General features: G+C 43.5%; 1 protein-coding gene and 1 long non-coding RNA gene across 8 annotated transcripts in view; one reads left to right on the plus strand and one right to left on the minus strand.

The window, feature by feature from the left end:
- The window catches only part of LOC118079896 (myosin-3), a 30,878-nt gene extending 27,183 nt beyond the window's left edge, over positions 1 to 3,695 (plus strand). The window contains exons 35-40 of the mRNA XM_035104617.2: positions 39 to 164; positions 1,571 to 1,741; positions 1,848 to 1,952; positions 2,036 to 2,131; positions 2,253 to 2,390; positions 3,537 to 3,695. Of these exons, the coding sequence (XP_034960508.1) occupies positions 39 to 164; positions 1,571 to 1,741; positions 1,848 to 1,952; positions 2,036 to 2,131; positions 2,253 to 2,390; positions 3,537 to 3,560 (660 nt within the window). The 3' untranslated portion in view covers positions 3,561 to 3,695. The remainder of the gene's footprint in view (positions 1 to 38; positions 165 to 1,570; positions 1,742 to 1,847; positions 1,953 to 2,035; positions 2,132 to 2,252; positions 2,391 to 3,536) is intronic.
- The window catches only part of LOC118079901 (uncharacterized), a 51,710-nt gene extending 35,063 nt beyond the window's left edge, over positions 1 to 16,647 (minus strand). For 5 of the 7 annotated variants that reach the window (XR_009557182.1, XR_009557183.1, XR_009557181.1 and 2 more), the window contains exons 1-5: positions 16,524 to 16,647; positions 15,864 to 15,969; positions 12,219 to 12,360; positions 2,006 to 2,106; positions 1,448 to 1,621 (exon numbers count right to left, since the gene is read on the minus strand). This is a non-coding gene — a long non-coding RNA (uncharacterized LOC118079901). The other 2 variants (XR_009557185.1, XR_009557184.1) reach the window with 2 other exon arrangements.
- Between the last annotated feature and the right edge of the window lie 676 nt (positions 16,648 to 17,323).

The following is a 17,323-nucleotide window of genomic DNA, read 5'->3' on the forward strand; positions in this document are numbered from 1 at the left end:
AGAGACGCTAAAACATCCTCACTGTGTCTTTTGTTTAGAACACCAGCCTTATTAACACAAAGAAGAAGCTGGAAATTGATATTTCTCAACTTCAAAGTGAAGTGGAAGATGCCATTAAAGAGGCCAGAAATGCAGAGGAGAAGGCAAAGAAAGCCATCACAGATGTAAGAGCTTCTTTTCTCTTTCAGTGGTTGCCACAAAACCTTACTGTTACTGTGTTTCTCCAAAAATAAGACACAGTCTTATATTTTTCCTCAAAAAACCCAAAAAACCACGGCGGCTTATTTTCAGGGGGTGTCTTATTTTTGGGGTATAGCTTATTTTGGGGGGTATGGCCTATTTTCGGGGTATGGCTTATTTTCGGAGAAACACGATATCTATAACAATTTTTGTTGGCTCATGGGCACTTGATCACAGTGATCATTCTAGAGCTGTCCAGTCCTTCTGTGAGTGGCTAACAGTTTTTTCCTTCAGTATGCCTTCACAAACTGATAGAAGGAGGAAAAAGAGCCTCTATTCCTTCAAAGTGCACCACAAAAGGGGCATGCATGAAGGTGCTGCCTCAGGTGGCTTCAACCCTTGTATACAGTACCTTGGAACAAATAGGGAAGAGCATTAATACAGTCTCCAGGCACGACCAGTTCCCCCAGCCCCAGTTGCTATGCTCCTTTCATCTATTTCCCCCAAAGGAACAAAGCTAAGTTTCACAAGACGGTCTGCTTAAAACCCTGGTCTTTTTACTAGCATGCTATCATTTGCAAATAGTTGAATGTATTTCCCCCATCACTGAGTTTCCATGCCATCCCTGTTGAACGTTTGCCTACCTTGCAGCTGTTGAAGCGCAGAGCCTTTGCAAGAGAAAAAACAGTGGCCAACAATTCTATGTAGCCCATCATACAAACGACGTATCTAAATACATTTTGCACAAAGTGTCCTTCAGTCACACAGCTAGGGCCATATGTGAGTCATTCTTTCATGACCCCAATCCCTGTCGGCGGGGGAAATGGTGTAACCAGGTGGACCTGCTGATTTCAGGTGAAGGATGCACATGATCAGCTCTTTCTTATTTCTACATGATCACAACATTCCACATGCAAACCTCTACCCAATGGAATGCCCTCACAGGAAAGCAGATCTCATGTGGTTGTGTCTGATGGGTGACACACAAACATTATGAATTTGGCTCCAATTCATGGACGCTTGTGTCTTCATGTGTTAGCCTTTAAGGTGCCATAAGATTATTTGCTGTGCCTTCTGCAACCAACTGACATGGCTGCCTCTCCAAGAACTATGAAATGTGTCATTCATATAGTGTTGTGTGAATACCCTCTCTGCACCATGCCAATGTTATTGGAAATTCATACATGTTTCCATTCAATGTTATATAATGAGCTCAGCACCTTTTTTTAGTAGTTTGAATGTTAATTCATTCATTGGGATTCCTTACTTATTGAGGTGGTCCCAGCAGGCCATTTCTGGTGGTCACAAGTTGATCTTTCAAACTCTGCTGAGCTTCTGCCCTTTGCTCTGAGTGTACCTGTTGACTGGAGTCTACTGTTTGTATGTCAAGGCGGCCATGATGGCAGAGGAGCTGAAGAAAGAGCAAGACACTAGTGCTCACCTGGAGAGAATGAAAAAGAACCTGGATCAGACAGTGAAGGATCTGCAGCTTCGGCTGGATGAAGCAGAACAACTTGCTTTGAAAGGAGGGAAGAAGCAGATTCAGAAAATGGAAGCCAGGGTAAACACTGGGGTTGGGAGCTGGTGGAAAGCATCAGAGCGCTCCATAGGTCAGAGGCCCCTATATCAAGTTGCTAAGTAAATTAATGTTTCGCTTGACTTCCTAGATCCGAGAGCTAGAGACTGAACTAGAGGGGGAGCAGAAGCGAGCTACAGAAGCCATTAAAGGTATTCGAAAGTATGAACGGCGAGTCAAAGAACTGACTTTCCAGGTAAGAGGAAAAGGAAGGAGCCAGTGCTTCCCAATACTTCTTTAACAACTTACATATCACCTAATAAGGTGCCACTTTTCTAGGGTGAAGAGGACAGGAAGAATGTGATAAGGCTACAGGACTTGGTGGATAAGCTTCAGCTGAAGGTCAAATCCTACAAGAGACAAGCAGAGGAGGCTGTGAGTTATTTGAAAGACACAAACTTCATTTTTGGTCATTTGTACAAAATGCATAAGGTCTCAGCTTTGACATCAGAGGCATGACTTAGGGTTTTTGTGTGTTATTGCTTTCTGACTTTAGGACCAACAGGCCAACGTTCACCTCACCAAATTCAGGAAAACGCAACATGAACTGGAAGAGGCAGAGGAAAGGGCTGATATTGCTGAGTCTCAGGTCAATAAGCTTCGAGCAAAGACCAGGGAAGTTTCTTCCACAAAGGTAAGTGCCTCCACAGACCAGATGCCAAACAATTTGTCCCTCCTGAATGATGCAACTGTGTTTTTACAAATCCCTGCTGCAGCAGTGGATAAATGAAAAGGAATCTGAGCATCCAGCAAGGAGCCAGGGATGTCCTCCATTAAGAATGCTGCACAGAGTGGAAGAAGCAACACACTTAATATGGTAGCTCTGGGTTCAAATTCGCTGTGGCTTCAGCATCAGTGAAGCCAATGGAATTAGGCAAGGAGAGAGTGTGGCTTCAGGCTACAGTGTATTGATAAGAGGCTTATTCAGAAAACCAAAGTGCCCCCTTGCTTTTGCAGGAGTTATCCATTTGAGCCAGGGATAGCCAACATGGTGCCCCCCCAGATGTTGTTGAACTACAACTTCCATCAGCCCAGCAAGCACAGCCAGTGGTGAGGGATGATGGGAGTTGTAGCCCACCAATGTGGATGACACCACATTCGCTAACCCTGATTTAAGCCCTAGTCACCCAAACTTGCACAAATGGTCAGGTCCCACATCCCCTAAATCTGCTCCAGAGGGTTGGGAGTCCCCTCAGAGCAGATTTAGGGGAGAGCCTGGAGGAGAAGGAGCTTCCTTTCCTGTTCCATTGATAGAAGCCTTACCATTAGCTGAGTGGCACTGTTGGATTCAAATACATTTGGCCTTCATTTATTTAGATCATTTGCACCCCCCTCTTCAGCCAAATGGGCTTCTTGAGTGGCTTACATACAATGAATTAAAACAAGACAGTCTGGTTACAATATAAAAAAGTGCTACAGACATGGGGAAAGGAACAGGCAGGGAAGAGGAAAAAAGCAAACTCAGGTGCCAATTGTTCAACAGTTGTTCTTATGATGACAGCTGGCTGAGAAACAGCTCAGGGCCAGAAGTACCTCATGGAGCTGGATTTTGGGAAAGGCAAATGACTTTGCTTCTCATCTTTCCTACTAAGGCAGCATGACAGAATGTCTTCTATCATTCTGCCAGTTGATAAAGAGGAAGCCTGGTGGAGCTGGTTTTTCAGCAGTGCTGATGGTGTGAGCTCTGCTTCCCATTTCCCAAGAAGATAGTGGCTGAAACGGCACATTGTTCTCCTTATATTTTAACAAGAACCGAGTTTGTTTGTTTTGTTTGTGGCAGGTAATCATAGAAAGTGAAGAGTAAATCTCCTGCAGGACAGAAGAAGCTTGGAATGTATGCAAAATGCATACATGTCCCCATGATGTTGCTTGAATTTGTAGTAATCCTGTGATCTTTCCTTAATAGCCCTAATAGAAAATAAAACTTGCTTTGCTTAAAGACTTGGTGAGTTTTGTTCTTTATATTGTAACTAGTATCTTGAAGCCCGTTAAAATAACGGGTGCTAGAACGCGTGTCGCGGCAGCGGCAAGGCCGGATCGCAACCCCGGCGCTCGGCTATAGGAGAAGCCGGGGCCGCAGCGCCGCCTCCTTGGCCAGGCCTGGCCCAGCCTACAGGGAGTAGGCTCGCCGGCCCCGGGATCCACCCACCGTCGCCTCCTTCTGCCCCTTGGTTGCCTGCCACCATGGGCGCCGCTGGGAGAAGAAGAGGTGTCGGGGCTCAGGCAGCCAAGGGGCGGAAAGGAGGCGGCGATGGGTGGATCCCGGGGCCGGCGAGCCTACTCCCCGTAGGGAGCTGAGAAGGCGGCAGGCTGAGGAGGGTGGCCCGGGCCGAGGCGGCAGGCATCGAGCCGAGGGGGCCGCCAGGGAGGCCGCCTCGAGCTCTGGGCTCCTTCCTCCTCCTCCTCCTCCTCCAGCAGCAGGAGCGTGACACCTCTGGCCAGGACAATGGCGGGACCCCCTCCTCCCACCAGCTCCGGCCACCCCTCACGGCTCCTCACGGGCGTCGCCATAGGATCTGCAGACATAATAAAAAGTGAAAGTGGTTGCAACACTGATACCTTAGGAGTTGCTTTGTAGATGCTACTTGCTATATTTATTCTTTACATAGCCACTGTCTATGAGGACACATCTGGATTATGTCCCTATGGTGTTTGCTTGCTATCCAATGATACCAGTACATGGCTGTGAAGGGCAAGGTTACTTATCTTGCTTCTTACCTATATTTTGGCCAAAGAGCCGAAGGCTACAATTTCAGCCAAGCGACAGCCAGAGGTTTTTTATGCACAAGAAATACACATGTCTCTCCCTTCATATAAGCAAGAGACTCCATATCACAGTTCAAGGACACTTCCAGACAGCCAAAAGTGAATGAAGAAGGGTGAGTTGTCCTGCCTGGGGGAAGGGAGTCTCAACGGCCAGATAGAGAAGCATGGAGGAGCTGCATTTGGGGCCCCGGGCCTGAGACTCCCCAACCCTTCCTTCAACATATCACAACTGTTCATTGAAGTGTGACTTCAGGTGGCTGAAAAAGGAAATTGCCAAATGCAGTGTTTGCACACAAGGGCATGGGCAATCTGTAGACTGCCAGTATTTTGCAAGAGGGGTTCAAGTGGAACTATAGGATTGCATTATCATTATTTGTATTAGTCACTTTTTTTTAAAAAAAGAATGACATTCAAAGCGATTTACACCCCCCCCCCAAAAAAACCACATTAATAGCAAGGATAAAAAACAAAACAACCTAAAATGCACAAGTAATATATTGTTGCTCACTTATCCAGGGTTCAGTTTCCTTGGAATGAGGGACAGTGGAGACTGTGGTGCATTTATAATATATGGTTTATTTACACACATATATAACCTGAGCATTAACACCCCAAAAGGGTCTCCCATAGCCACAGCCTTGTGAACCACCCCGGGATCTTCGGATGAAGGGCAATATACAAATTTAATAAATAGCAACAGTAACAGAAATAAAGCATGGCTCAGTCTCTTCCAGTTACCCAACTTGCCACTTCCGGTGTCTATCTTTCTGCTCACATAACTCAACTCCCAACTCTGATCTTTGTCTTTCTAACTAACAGCGAGTTGAGGGAGGCCCATCCACTTTTAGTCTGGCACAGCGCCAGTTTCTTTGTTATCTTAATGACCCATACTTAGAGGGCCATTATCTCATCAGGAAGCTAGCCTGGCTATTCCAGGAATTGAATCTGTGATGGATCCAGGAATTAGAAGGGGGCTCAGGTATACAGCTTACCCCTCGCAAACTCATAACAATATATAAAAAACAAGTAAGTGAAGCAATGCAGCACAGCAGAAAACAATCCTGCCTACATAAAAACTTAACATGCATACAGCTTCACAGCTAGCCCCAGAAAAGGCAGGCCCATGCCATGCCTTCAACACCTCTGAGAAACAGCTCCTTGCTTCAGGTGAGATCAGATTCTTTTTTTAAAACAGTATGCCCTCAACTTAATGTTGAAATTCACTGGCTTCTATATAGTTCAATTACTCAGAAGAAAACACTTTTCTCTAGGGAACAGATGGGAGAACAAATGTGAATGACTGTCCTCTAGCAACAGGTACAAGCCACATAAAATGTTTTGCAGAAGTTCCCCAACAAGTCATATTGAGAGAAAAGCTTTACTGTTTCTAATGCAGAGGCTACTGACAACAGTATGTTAAATTATGAACATACTAGGAACTAAACTTCCTTCTGTCAAGCTTCCTTACAGCAGTTCAGTTCTTAGTGGTGTGGGAAATCCATGAAGTAGGGCTCCCTCTTCCCAAAGAGGCCATTCTTGTGTCACTTCCATTGCAGCCATAAAGTATGGTGCCCATATAATCAGTACTTCATATCACTATCTCCCACCATGAGTCCCCACATCCTGTCCCCCAGCATAAGTCTGCCCAGAATGTGGAATGAGGGTGTGAAGATTCATAATATGTTTGTCACTATCTAGGCAGCTGGCATGTCACAAGAAGTTTCTAACTCCCCCAACCCCATTCTGATGCTCCCAACCCTTTTGTTAGCAAAGCTGAAGATAGGACACAGAGCTCAACTCCCCTCTACATCTGTCTGTGGCATTCCATCTTCATAAATCATTAAAAGAGTCCTCGTCACTGATGGTTGAACTGTGATATAATCCAGAATGTGGCAGCTAGACTGGTGACTGGGAGCGGCTGCCGAGACCATATAACACCGGTCTTGAAAGATCTACATTGGCTCCCAGTACATTTCCGAGCAAAATTCAAAGTGTTGGTGCTGACCTTTAAAGCCGTAAATAGCCTCGGTCCAGTATACCTGAAGGAGCGTCTCCACCCCCATTGTTCTGCCCGGACACTGAGGTCCAGTGCCGAGGGCCTCCTGGCGGTTCCCTCATTGCGAGAAGCCAAGTTGCAGGGAACCAGGCAGAGGGCCTTCTCGGTAGTGGTGCCCGCCCTGCGGAACGCCCTCCCATCAGATGTCAAAGAGAAAAACACTACCAGATTTTTAGAAGACATCTGAAGGCAGCCCTGTTCAGGGAGGCTTTTAATGTTTAATAGATTAATGTATTTTATTTTTCTGTTGGAAGCTGCCCAGAGTGGCTGGGGAAACCCAGCCAGATGGGTGGAGTATAAATAAATTATGATGATGATGATGAGAAGGAAACAATATCACTCTTAAGGTGGAGCCTCTGTGCAGCTTGGAATCTCTGCACAAATATATGCTAGGAAACAAGAGTCTGAGAGTGAAAGCTGACACACTTGACAGGGTCCAGATGCCATCTCACTTAGGAAGGACACGGGCTTCTTCCAAAAGTCTAACTATAGACAGTCTTAGAAGATTCTTGCTGTGGTTACATGCTCTCTTAATAAACATGCAAGGCATTCAACAGGGGCTAGATTGCCCACAGTAGCCTGTCAAAAAGGACAGTGATGTCATGGAAGCATTGACAGCTGTGCGAGATTTTAAAATGGTGGACCCTATTCATATTCCAGCAGGTTTATTGCTACTTGCACCAATTGAAAATAGGGGTTATTTCAGATGCCACAATTTTTTTCAAGAGCTTATTTATTGTGTTTTTCAGCCTAATGTAGTCTGCCTGTAAACAGCGTACAGTATTTGCAATAAATGTGAAACAACCATTCAGTCTGATGTGGGCAGGCATTATTGTCCTAATTTATGGCTTCTTGATACTGTGCAATAAAAAGCAATATTGAGGAGAACAGAATAAAAAAAGAAGGATTAGGAATAAAATTGACAATACTTTTCTGGCTGCGATCATTTGTCATTAATAACTGTATAATAAGGCAAATTTCAGCAGGTGAAGTTTTCCCAGCATGCAGACACAGTAATGGTTCATTTGCTGAATTCCTGCCTGTCATGCAGCTGTAAAAAAAGCAATGTAGCTTTGCCAGAAAAAAAGGTGGCAACTAATTAGGAGCAACTTTGGTTGTGTTGTTCATACAATGTCAGATAGTCAGAACAAACCGCAGTGGACATCAGTAGGATTGTACTGAAATATATCCACAACATAGATATGCTTGTTTTGTAGTACATGAGAGAATATTTCTTTATAATGGGAGAGAAAGCAAAGGCGTGTTCTAGATAGAGGATGCAGTATTGGCTTGAGCAAATAAGACAGTTATTTTTATTGCGCATAGGAATGTATAGGATTCATTCTGAGTATTTCTATGCCCATGTTGCTTCTCGCTATTCAGCTTCTAAATATGAAATGCAGCTTGTATTGGTATGTATTACTGGATGTTTTCTTCCTATAACTGGGCAACGGCTGCAGGATATATTACAAATCCCAGCAAAGTTGGCATGGAGACAGATATCTGTATGCACAGAACTATTTTGATTAAGGCTCTTGAGAGACAGAAGACTGGATAAGTCAAGTGTGAAACGAGTTACTGTCTTTCATAGCCTCTATCATTTACCATCTCTTTCTTGCTATTTCTGTACTAATCATATTCAAAACAGAACAGCTTTAAAAGTCACTAACTGCACCCTGAACTAGGCTTGGAAACAAACTGAAAACCAATGAAGTTGTTCCAAAATATGTGTCATATGTTTACAATAGCCTATGGTTAATAACTTATAGGCAGCTACGTTTTAAAGCCATTTAAGGTTTCTGGATCATCTTGAGGAACAGCCATGCATGCAGCACATTACAGTAAGTCAATCTAGAAATCACAAAGGCAGAAATGAGGGTAACTAGTTACCATAGGGACGGGATGTAGCTCAATGGAGCACATGTTCTGCATGTTAAAGGCTCCCTAGGCCTAGACTCAATCTCTCATATCTCTAGGTAGGATTGGGGTGGAGTGAGGAATCCCATGATCCCATCTGGATTGCTGTTGCCAGTCAGTGTAGACAAAACTGAGCTTAACAGATCAAGGGTTTGACTTGGATGACTCCAGATTGTATTTCACAGGAGGATTTCAAACGCATACCATAAATTTAAATTTGTATAATTAAAATGCTCTGCCACCCTAGCATAACAAATCTACTTTTAAAAAAACCCTGAACTTTCCGCACTTATCCTGCCTCCTTCCCATAGCTATCTTTTATTCTTATAGCTTACTTAATAGATTCTGCTTTTGCCCCACTTGTTGTTTGAGTTGCTCAGGGAGATTATCTGCTGAGACTTTTTAGCAGTGTGACAGTTCAGTTTTCCCCATCTTTGCAGCTTCATGTGTGGATAGTGTGATTACATAGATAGGTCAGCAGATGGCACTGGAGTTAGTTGTATCTTGGCTGTGAGGCGCTTCCTTGTCCTGTTTTTGCTGGAGAGACAATAACAAGAGTCTAGTTTCATGACTGGTGCATCCTTTGAGCCAGTAGCCTTCAACTATTTCAGACCTTTCACCCAAATGTGCATTTGTATTTATCTATTTGTATGATGGTAGTGCCACTGTTGTGACCCAACTTAGGAAAAGCCCTTCTGGCAACAAAATGTGCTCCCTGCTACCACTTCACCACCACCTTTTGCCCCCAAACCACCCTCAAAAATCCCACAGAAGACATATAGGTAGGCCTACGTTTAGCTGCTGCAACCACCAAACTGTCAAAGTTCCCTTCAAAGAGAACAGGAGAGGATTATTTCCCAGCTCATCAGAATGGAAGAATGGAAGACTTCTTGAACGGCTCTGCAGAGCAATACGAAAGCTGTGACCCTACCGCCAGTCAGAATGCACTTTTTGATTAATAGCTCATCTTCCAGAAGGGCTAGCTAGAGGCTTTCTTTGGGTTGTTGTTTGTCCCAATGAAAGCTCAGACTCTAGAGTAGGCATCCCCAGACTTGGCCCTCCAGGTGTTTTGGGACTACAATTCCCATCATCCCTGACCACTGGTCTTGTTAGCTAGGGATGATGGGGGTTGTAGTCCCAAAACATCTGGAGGGCCGAAGTTTGGGGGTGCCTGCTCTAGAGCCCCAATTGCACCATCAATAATTGGCCTTGTGGGGGCATCCCTTTCCTAAAGTTCTCTACTCCATGATGCTTGGTGGTTCATCCATTCCAAGCATTTAATTGAAATATTCACACATGGAAATATGGCAGCAAGTGAGTCATCCCTAGTAGGTGTGTACAGCATAAGTGCTAGGGAACACATGTAATATGCACATTGATCTAAAATATGCAGTTCCTAAGCAAGAAAACGCACACCTGCACATAATACAAGATACCATAAATTCTACTTGAATTCTTAACAACAACAACAACAACAACCCAGGAAAACTGAAGATCAAAGCACTGCCTTCAAGTTTGCATTTCGCTTTATCTCAGATTATTATCCCCTGCACTATGGCTGTGTTTTGCTGACAACGGAAAAGCGGTAGCAGTGCCACTACCAGAAGTGAGACCAGGCACACTGCTATTTATCTTCCTTCCAGACTACATTCAAATGATCAGAAATCACTCCACACACACGCACTCCACAAATGTCCTGTAAATGCAATGCCCCTCAAATTCTCTGCACATCATTCAGATTACTGAAAGGAGGTTCTTTTGCCAGATACCTCGATACATTGGGAGAACAGCACAAGGCAGGGTTGGGGGGGGGATGACGATCACTGACAATTATTTTTGTGCAAGCAAAGAAAAAGGGTTTTCACTGTTATAATAACCACAAAGTTTACTTCTTAATGCCAGTTATGTGAACAACAAAAATCAGAGCAAATGAAAGTCCAGAGAATACACAAAGGCAAAAAAGGGACATCTTGTTATATTCTGTATAAGGGGGGGAGGGATTTTCCTCTCTCTTACCAGTAGAGGGACACAGAGTCCCTTGAGACACATTAGCCTGTTACTGACACTCTCTTTGGCAACCTGCCATTTTACCCACACACATTGAACTTGTGCCCAGTATCTCGGCTCCTTTGCTGTAAGCAAAAACAAAGCAAAAACAAACCAACAAAAACACTCTTGGGGATGGGATAGGAACGTGTTCCATCCTTAATGATTTGATACATAAACCTTATGCAAAGATACTCACATTGCAGAATTGTAAATGAGAGGGTTGCATTGCCAAACCAAGGCGCTTGAAGCCATATAGCAGGATCACTTCAAATGTCACTAATGTGCATTTAAGCCAACACATTCAGAGTAGCTTCACATGTGAGTCTCCTTCCAATATCAGCTACGTGTTATTTAATTCTTTCATGGCAACTGCAAACCATTATCATCCCTTTAATGTTTATTTCACAGTCGTCTCTAAGCGATTATGCACGTGAAGTGATATTCTCATCATCACAATGGTTTGGGGTGACTGTGGGGCAGGGGGCGGGTAGGAAATCAAGTGGACATTTCAGCCTATGATAAGATATCACTTGCCATAGATGTAGCTTTGAGGAAACAAGGAGTGCTGAAGAGGTCATCTGACTGCTTCAGTAAATGCCCTTTGTGCTGAGGGGAAAGGATAGTATATTTATATATCTATTTCTAAAATGCATATTGTTCAATAAAATATTAATAAATATCAGCATAATTAATATTAATTTAATTGCATTAAATAAAAGAAAAGTATCATAGCCATAATGTGCTAACAGCACCGTCTAGGTGTAACTATCAGGGTAGGTTTTAAAACCCTTTGTGTGAGAGTTTCACAACAGGCAGAACATGTAGTTGAGAAGCAATGACTTCTCAATACATCCAAAGCACACATCTCAAGAATCCTGGGAACTGTGGTTTGTTAAGGATGCCGGGAACTATAGCTCTGCACTTGGTAAACTACAGTTCCCAGGATTCTTTAGGGTGGGGAATGTACTTTAAATGTATGGTGTCTACACTGCCACTGAAAACAACTTCGCAATAAACTGAAGTCTAGGATGGCCTTGATGAGAAGTAATACGTGATATCTTAAACCCATCTCCACCTTGCCAATTCCCTCCACCCTCCTTCCACTCTCTCTTTCCCACCACCTTACTGCCACTGCACACTCCCTTCGGCTCTCCCCTCCGCTACTTCATATTTTGTACTTCAAGTGCCTCTGCCTTCCCCTCCAAACACAAACCCCAAACATGGTTCGTTACAAAAAGTGAATCCTTTCAACCAATGGAGTTTGAGCTAGTGCAACCCGAACTGCTGTCAGCACGGTCTAACACATTCTGGTGTCACTGGGTAGCCTTTGTGGAAGGAAACTAGGAAAGTTCAAAATGCTCAAGAGCAGTTGAATGGAAATGGCCCAGTTTGCATGTAGCTAGGCCAAACCATGGCTTCGTGCAAACAAGCAAGTGTGCAGGTTTCCGGATAGAATATCATGGCTGTTTCGCTCTTCCTCTGGTCCTGCTGCTGCTATGCTGCTATGAGCGAAGCCATGGTTTGACTTAGCTTTATGTATGAACCCAGGCTTGTAATTTATTCCACCCCCGCAACAAACCACGAATGTCACAGAACAAATCATGGCTACAGCTTGTAGTTTGTCTGTAATGAAATAATTACTCAGATGGAACGCTAATCCAAACCATGACTTACCTGACAGCAGTGCACAACACAGGAGGTGCAATCTTTTCCCTGGGAGCCAGCACGTTTGTTCATGGTGTTATATGTGAATCAGGTCACTATGAGAGTAGGTTGAATCATTCAGGCAGGCACTTCAACATAGGCAAATTCAAACCTGGAAATAACACATTGATTCTTTTCAGGGTCAGGTAGTGATGCAATTGTTTATTTATTAACCAAATTTGTATACCACTTAATTGTAAATAAAACCTCTAAGCAATTTACAAAGAATCCAGTCAGATGACTTCTTCTTCAGAAGCTTATTGGCAATTCAGACTGTCTCCACCATCAGCAAAGGCGATGGAGAGATATCCTCTACATATCTTCTTGGGGTCAGTGATTTATGCGAGGTGAAGTGGTTAGATTGGAACCTGGGATCTCATTCCAACTCTGCTGTGAAGCTCACTAAGCGATATTGGGACAGCTGCTATCTCTTCCAGCCTAATCTACTTCCTATGGTTAGTCTGATCTAAAAGCAAAATAAAGTGAGAGCCATGTACATTGCCCTGAGCTCTTAAGAGGAAGGGCAGGATACAAAAGGAATAAATAATTACCAAGTGAATTACCCTCAATTTGCTGCTATGAATGCTCCTTCAGTACAAAAGTGAAAATGGCTTAATTAGCTAAACAGCAATGACACTCATAAAATTTTAGGAAACATGCTTTGAGCTAAAGAAATCTCAATTCTGAATCATGTTACAGCAGCCATCTGGGATGCTGCTGCGGTTGGTATATGATCTTCAGAGCTCCCCTGAGAATGTTAATCTCCTTAGCTCCTTGGCATGTGATTCTGTTTGAGGCATTCTTTCTGATTACTTCAAATTGTGGGGTGGGGTGGGGAACCCAAGCATTTCCTTCATATTGTAAATAATATTTCCACATGAAAGTCACTCAGGGCTGAATATTGGGTAGTCTCAGATGGTTGTGCTTTTGAGTGGAACAGCTTGCAAATGGATTACCAGGTTCAAGTGAAACATTAACAAGGGCAGGATGGAAAATAGACTTCATCGCCATACATGGAGGACAGGAGTCGCTCGGCATTGACACCCTATTTCTGTACTCAAGTCTGTCCACCAGCTGGTAAGTGCTGATGCAAAGGTAACTGATCTCAGGAAAAACATGGGTCCCTAATGTCCATAAAGGAACATTACTGGGTGAAGGTTTAAAAATAGAGGCAATCAATGTGATGCACCCAAGGCTGTCCTGAGAGCAGCTCTACTCTTGTAACAGTGCTGACAGAAAAGAGTGACGTGGGTTCCAGTTTTCCATGCAAGAAGTGTGCCTGTTAAGATTACCTTATGAAGGAGTGAGTGGATCCTCCTTACACTTGAGCAGCAAGTTGCTTCTTAACCTGATCAGCAATAAGTCCTACAGATTAAAAATGGGTGATGTGGGATACCTTTCTGTTTAACTTTTATCACCTCTGTTATGGAGGCAAGCCACCTATTTTTGAGGGCTGTAGCCTTTAAACAAAAAGTACAGTAGGCAACACACAGCAACACTGGAGGCTGGACCATTAGGGGGAAGGAGGAACTGCTCCACTAACCTAAGGGCTCATCCATACTTTCTTTGTTCTGCATTTCCAGACACAGGTCCATGCTTCAAAACTTCCTTTCTTCTTCTTTGCCTCAGAGATTTCCCCACGAAAACCTACTCTTTCCCTGCAAAAGCCTACTCTATACCACCAAATTGGAGCAAATGACAATTCACAGAAACCCTGAATTGCTGTTTGTTCTGATTCAATGTTAAAGAGCGGATTTTCCTGGAGAAAGCAGCAGAGTGGGGAAAGCAGTTGGATATGGGCTGGGAAAATGCAGACCTGTGCCTAAAAAGCTTGGGACAAAAGATAAATGAGCCCTCAATCTGGTATCATTCAGCCTCTGTCTTCCTGCCTTCCTACTTGCACCCAATCCAAGGAGTAGCACTGCCCACCAGCTTCCTCAATGTCAGTGTTGCACTTGTCGAATTCAGCAGGGAGCAGGTTGGGGACAAAACTAGAATTGGCTCAGGCTCCAAATACTGTTGGACTTCCAACCTGATGTCCTACAAGTCCCAGTGGGCATCAGCCACAACCGCACTGCAGTGTTCCCTTCCAGCTTCTCACTATGGAACCAGATTTCTTCAAGCTACTACAAGACCAATAACAAAATAGTAAGACCAATTACTTAGTCACTTCTCCTGGTTTTGTGATGTAATATTATGTATAAAACACATGCGGTATAAATTGGTGATGAAAGACACGGCAAAAAATAAAGAGGGTAGGAAATAATCTAAGACACAGATTATGTATAAATGCAAGCAGGAGAAAGGGAAGGAAGAACAACTGCAATATAAATGTGATTAAGAAGATCAAAGTGCTTTGGGTTTTTGTGCACAAAGGGCAGGCCAACCAGGAGCAGCTGTAGTCTTTAATTCAATAGTGGACACGATCACTCCTGCAAGAAACATACCAACCAGTTCAAAGAACTCGAGGGAAATAAAGAGCAAATGATGGAAAGATAGATCTAGGTCCCGGAAACCTGCATTTGACTGCCATGGCAATGTATGATATAACTCTGTCAACTTGTTCAAGATTAGGTTCTCACAATCAACCAAAATTAAGGAAGGAGATGTTTAGTCAGATTATCAGAAGAGAGCCAAAAGGTCTTTACTGTTTCAATGAGAAGCAACAGCAATGTGTTCAAGAACTGGCTGCCGCAGAACCACACTGTGCGGGGACAGATTTTATGCATGCAGTAGTCAAGAAGTGAGCCTCTGTAGAGATGTTTGGCAGCCTGCACCACCATCAATAAACTATGCCACTGGCATATGCAAACCATTAGAGGCTTCTGGGCAAGAACCTCCTAGATGAAGAAACAGTCTGAAAAAGTGTAGTCAGTGCTTGCCTAAAGCAGGGGTGGCACTTGGACTAATTTCACGCAGGTGAATGGGAAGAAATGGGTGACAGAGAGGGGGGGAGAGAAAGAAAGACAAAAGGAGCTACCCCATCCATTTATGCCTCAGGTCCATGCATTCTGATTGACTCTCAGAATGTGCACCTCCCAGGAGAAAAAAGGGTTCTCCACCCCAGCTCAAAGTTTAGAAACAGGAGCAGCTGTGTGGGGCTTCGTCTGTCCACATGTTTCTGCAATATATCAGCTTCTGCATATCATGTATGCATCTTTTTCTTCTCATCTCCATAAATCCCTATACATTATTATTCCCCTTAAACTATCATTGAAAGATGCCTACCAATGAACCCTTGGTTTGGACATTTCTGACTGAATGAGTATTTTCTCACAAATAAAGTGTAAGAAATTTAAAAGGAGGTTGGAGAAAAAAATGGAGAGCACACTCTCCCACAGGTGTTCTGCCTTATCCAATATTTTATTAATGAGCTGAATCCAGAGCCAATGTTTAAGAGCCAAGTCAATCCACCTAGATCCTGAAATGTATATAATTTCATTGTGTACTAAACAGCAGAGATGGGAAACGTCCGATGGCAGTTATTAGATCACACAGTCTTGCTGTTATTGCACTCCTGTTCTACTTTTTGCTGTGCTTCTGCCTTAAGCCCCTTTCTCCGCTCCCCCCGCCCCCCCCCCAGCATGAACTTCTCAGCCTTGTCATATTACTCACCAGCTGTGTAACAGGAACCCTTCAGCTGTTTTGATGTATGAGGCATGAGCATGTCTGAGCCTCATCCTGTCCTTTTGAGACCCTGTGTCCAAATACCTGGTGCTGGCTAGAGAGACAGGAGAAGTTTATTAACCCTCCCAGCTATGGTGAATTGTTTGAAGTCGCTCCTTCTAAATTTCCATTTCCCTGATGTTACCTCTGTCTTCATCAGGGTGATGTTTTTTGTCTCTCTCATTCTGTGACTGATGTTATTCTCACATGTCATCGGTGCCTGGTTCAAAATCCCAAACCCAGCGAAATGGTACACACATCATCTGCTGTGCTTGTGCCCGTGCCCACTGTTGCACGAGTGTGCCCAAGTGGTTAACGGTTAACACTCATGGTTAACCAACAATTCGTTCAAGAACAAAGCTTAGAACATCACAGTGTTTCCTCATTAAATCAATTTAACGCTTTCAGTTCTACTTTTCCTGTAACAGTTATAGTTGTTAGAGGAGACCTCCTCGAGGATGCCCCAATTAAGCACCACAATATCCTGGCAAAGGGAATACGAAAAGTCCTTTAAAAAAAAAAAGGTTAATCTAACCAACAGTACTATCTCTGCAGGGCAAAATAAAAAAAATAAAAAAATATTTTAAGCAGAGAAAAATCTAGCCTTACCATCTTCATGGTGCAGAGCTTGGAAGAATCCTAACAGAAGTGTGTAGAGAGGAGACATTCAGCCTGGGAGCAGGATGGCTCCAGTACTTTTTTTGTTTTGTTTTTGTTTACCCAGAGCCAAGATTCCTGAGCATTCTCTGGTTACAGGAGAGCGGCTGAAGTCCAAGGATGCTGTTGGAAAAAGATGATCCCTTGAGGCATTTCTGCTAATACTGAAAACATGGTTGAGCACGACTCTATAAAGCTGCAAATCCCGCAGGGAATGTTTTTAGAAACACATTAATGCCTCGCCTAAATCAGAGGCAGGCCAAAGCCTCAGTCAAAATTTCAGAGCAGTATCACAAGGAATAGGAGGCACTCAAATGCCATAATTCTACTTTTTGTGTGAGTGTGACATATTTGAACATGGGACTTGAACACAGCAAACTAGGCTCCTCTTTCCATTACTGCCATCCCCTCCCTTAAATTGCCTCTCAGTCCTGAGGAAGAAATATGGCATGTTCTTATTCAGTGACCAAGAACTGAATAGTGTTGTATTCAGTGCTTTTTTGTGGTGGTACAAGCACTCCTTTTTTTGTTGCCCATTGTAACCATTATGTGCTGCCACCCCTGTTACTTTTATCAAGATACAAGTACCAGCACCTCATTTATTTTTTTGCCCGAAAAAGCACTGGTTGTAGTCAACTAAGTTTAACTCAGAGTAGACCTGTAATAGTTTTAACTTAGTTATATTCATTAATCTTGATGAGTCTACTCTGAGTAAAATATAGTTGAATACCACCCGTTTTCTTTGGGATCTC

The sequence above is a fragment of the Zootoca vivipara genome, chromosome 2 (genome assembly GCF_963506605.1).
Source record: "Zootoca vivipara chromosome 2, rZooViv1.1, whole genome shotgun sequence".
In the NCBI taxonomy this organism is placed as follows: Eukaryota; Metazoa; Chordata; class Lepidosauria; order Squamata; family Lacertidae; genus Zootoca; species Zootoca vivipara.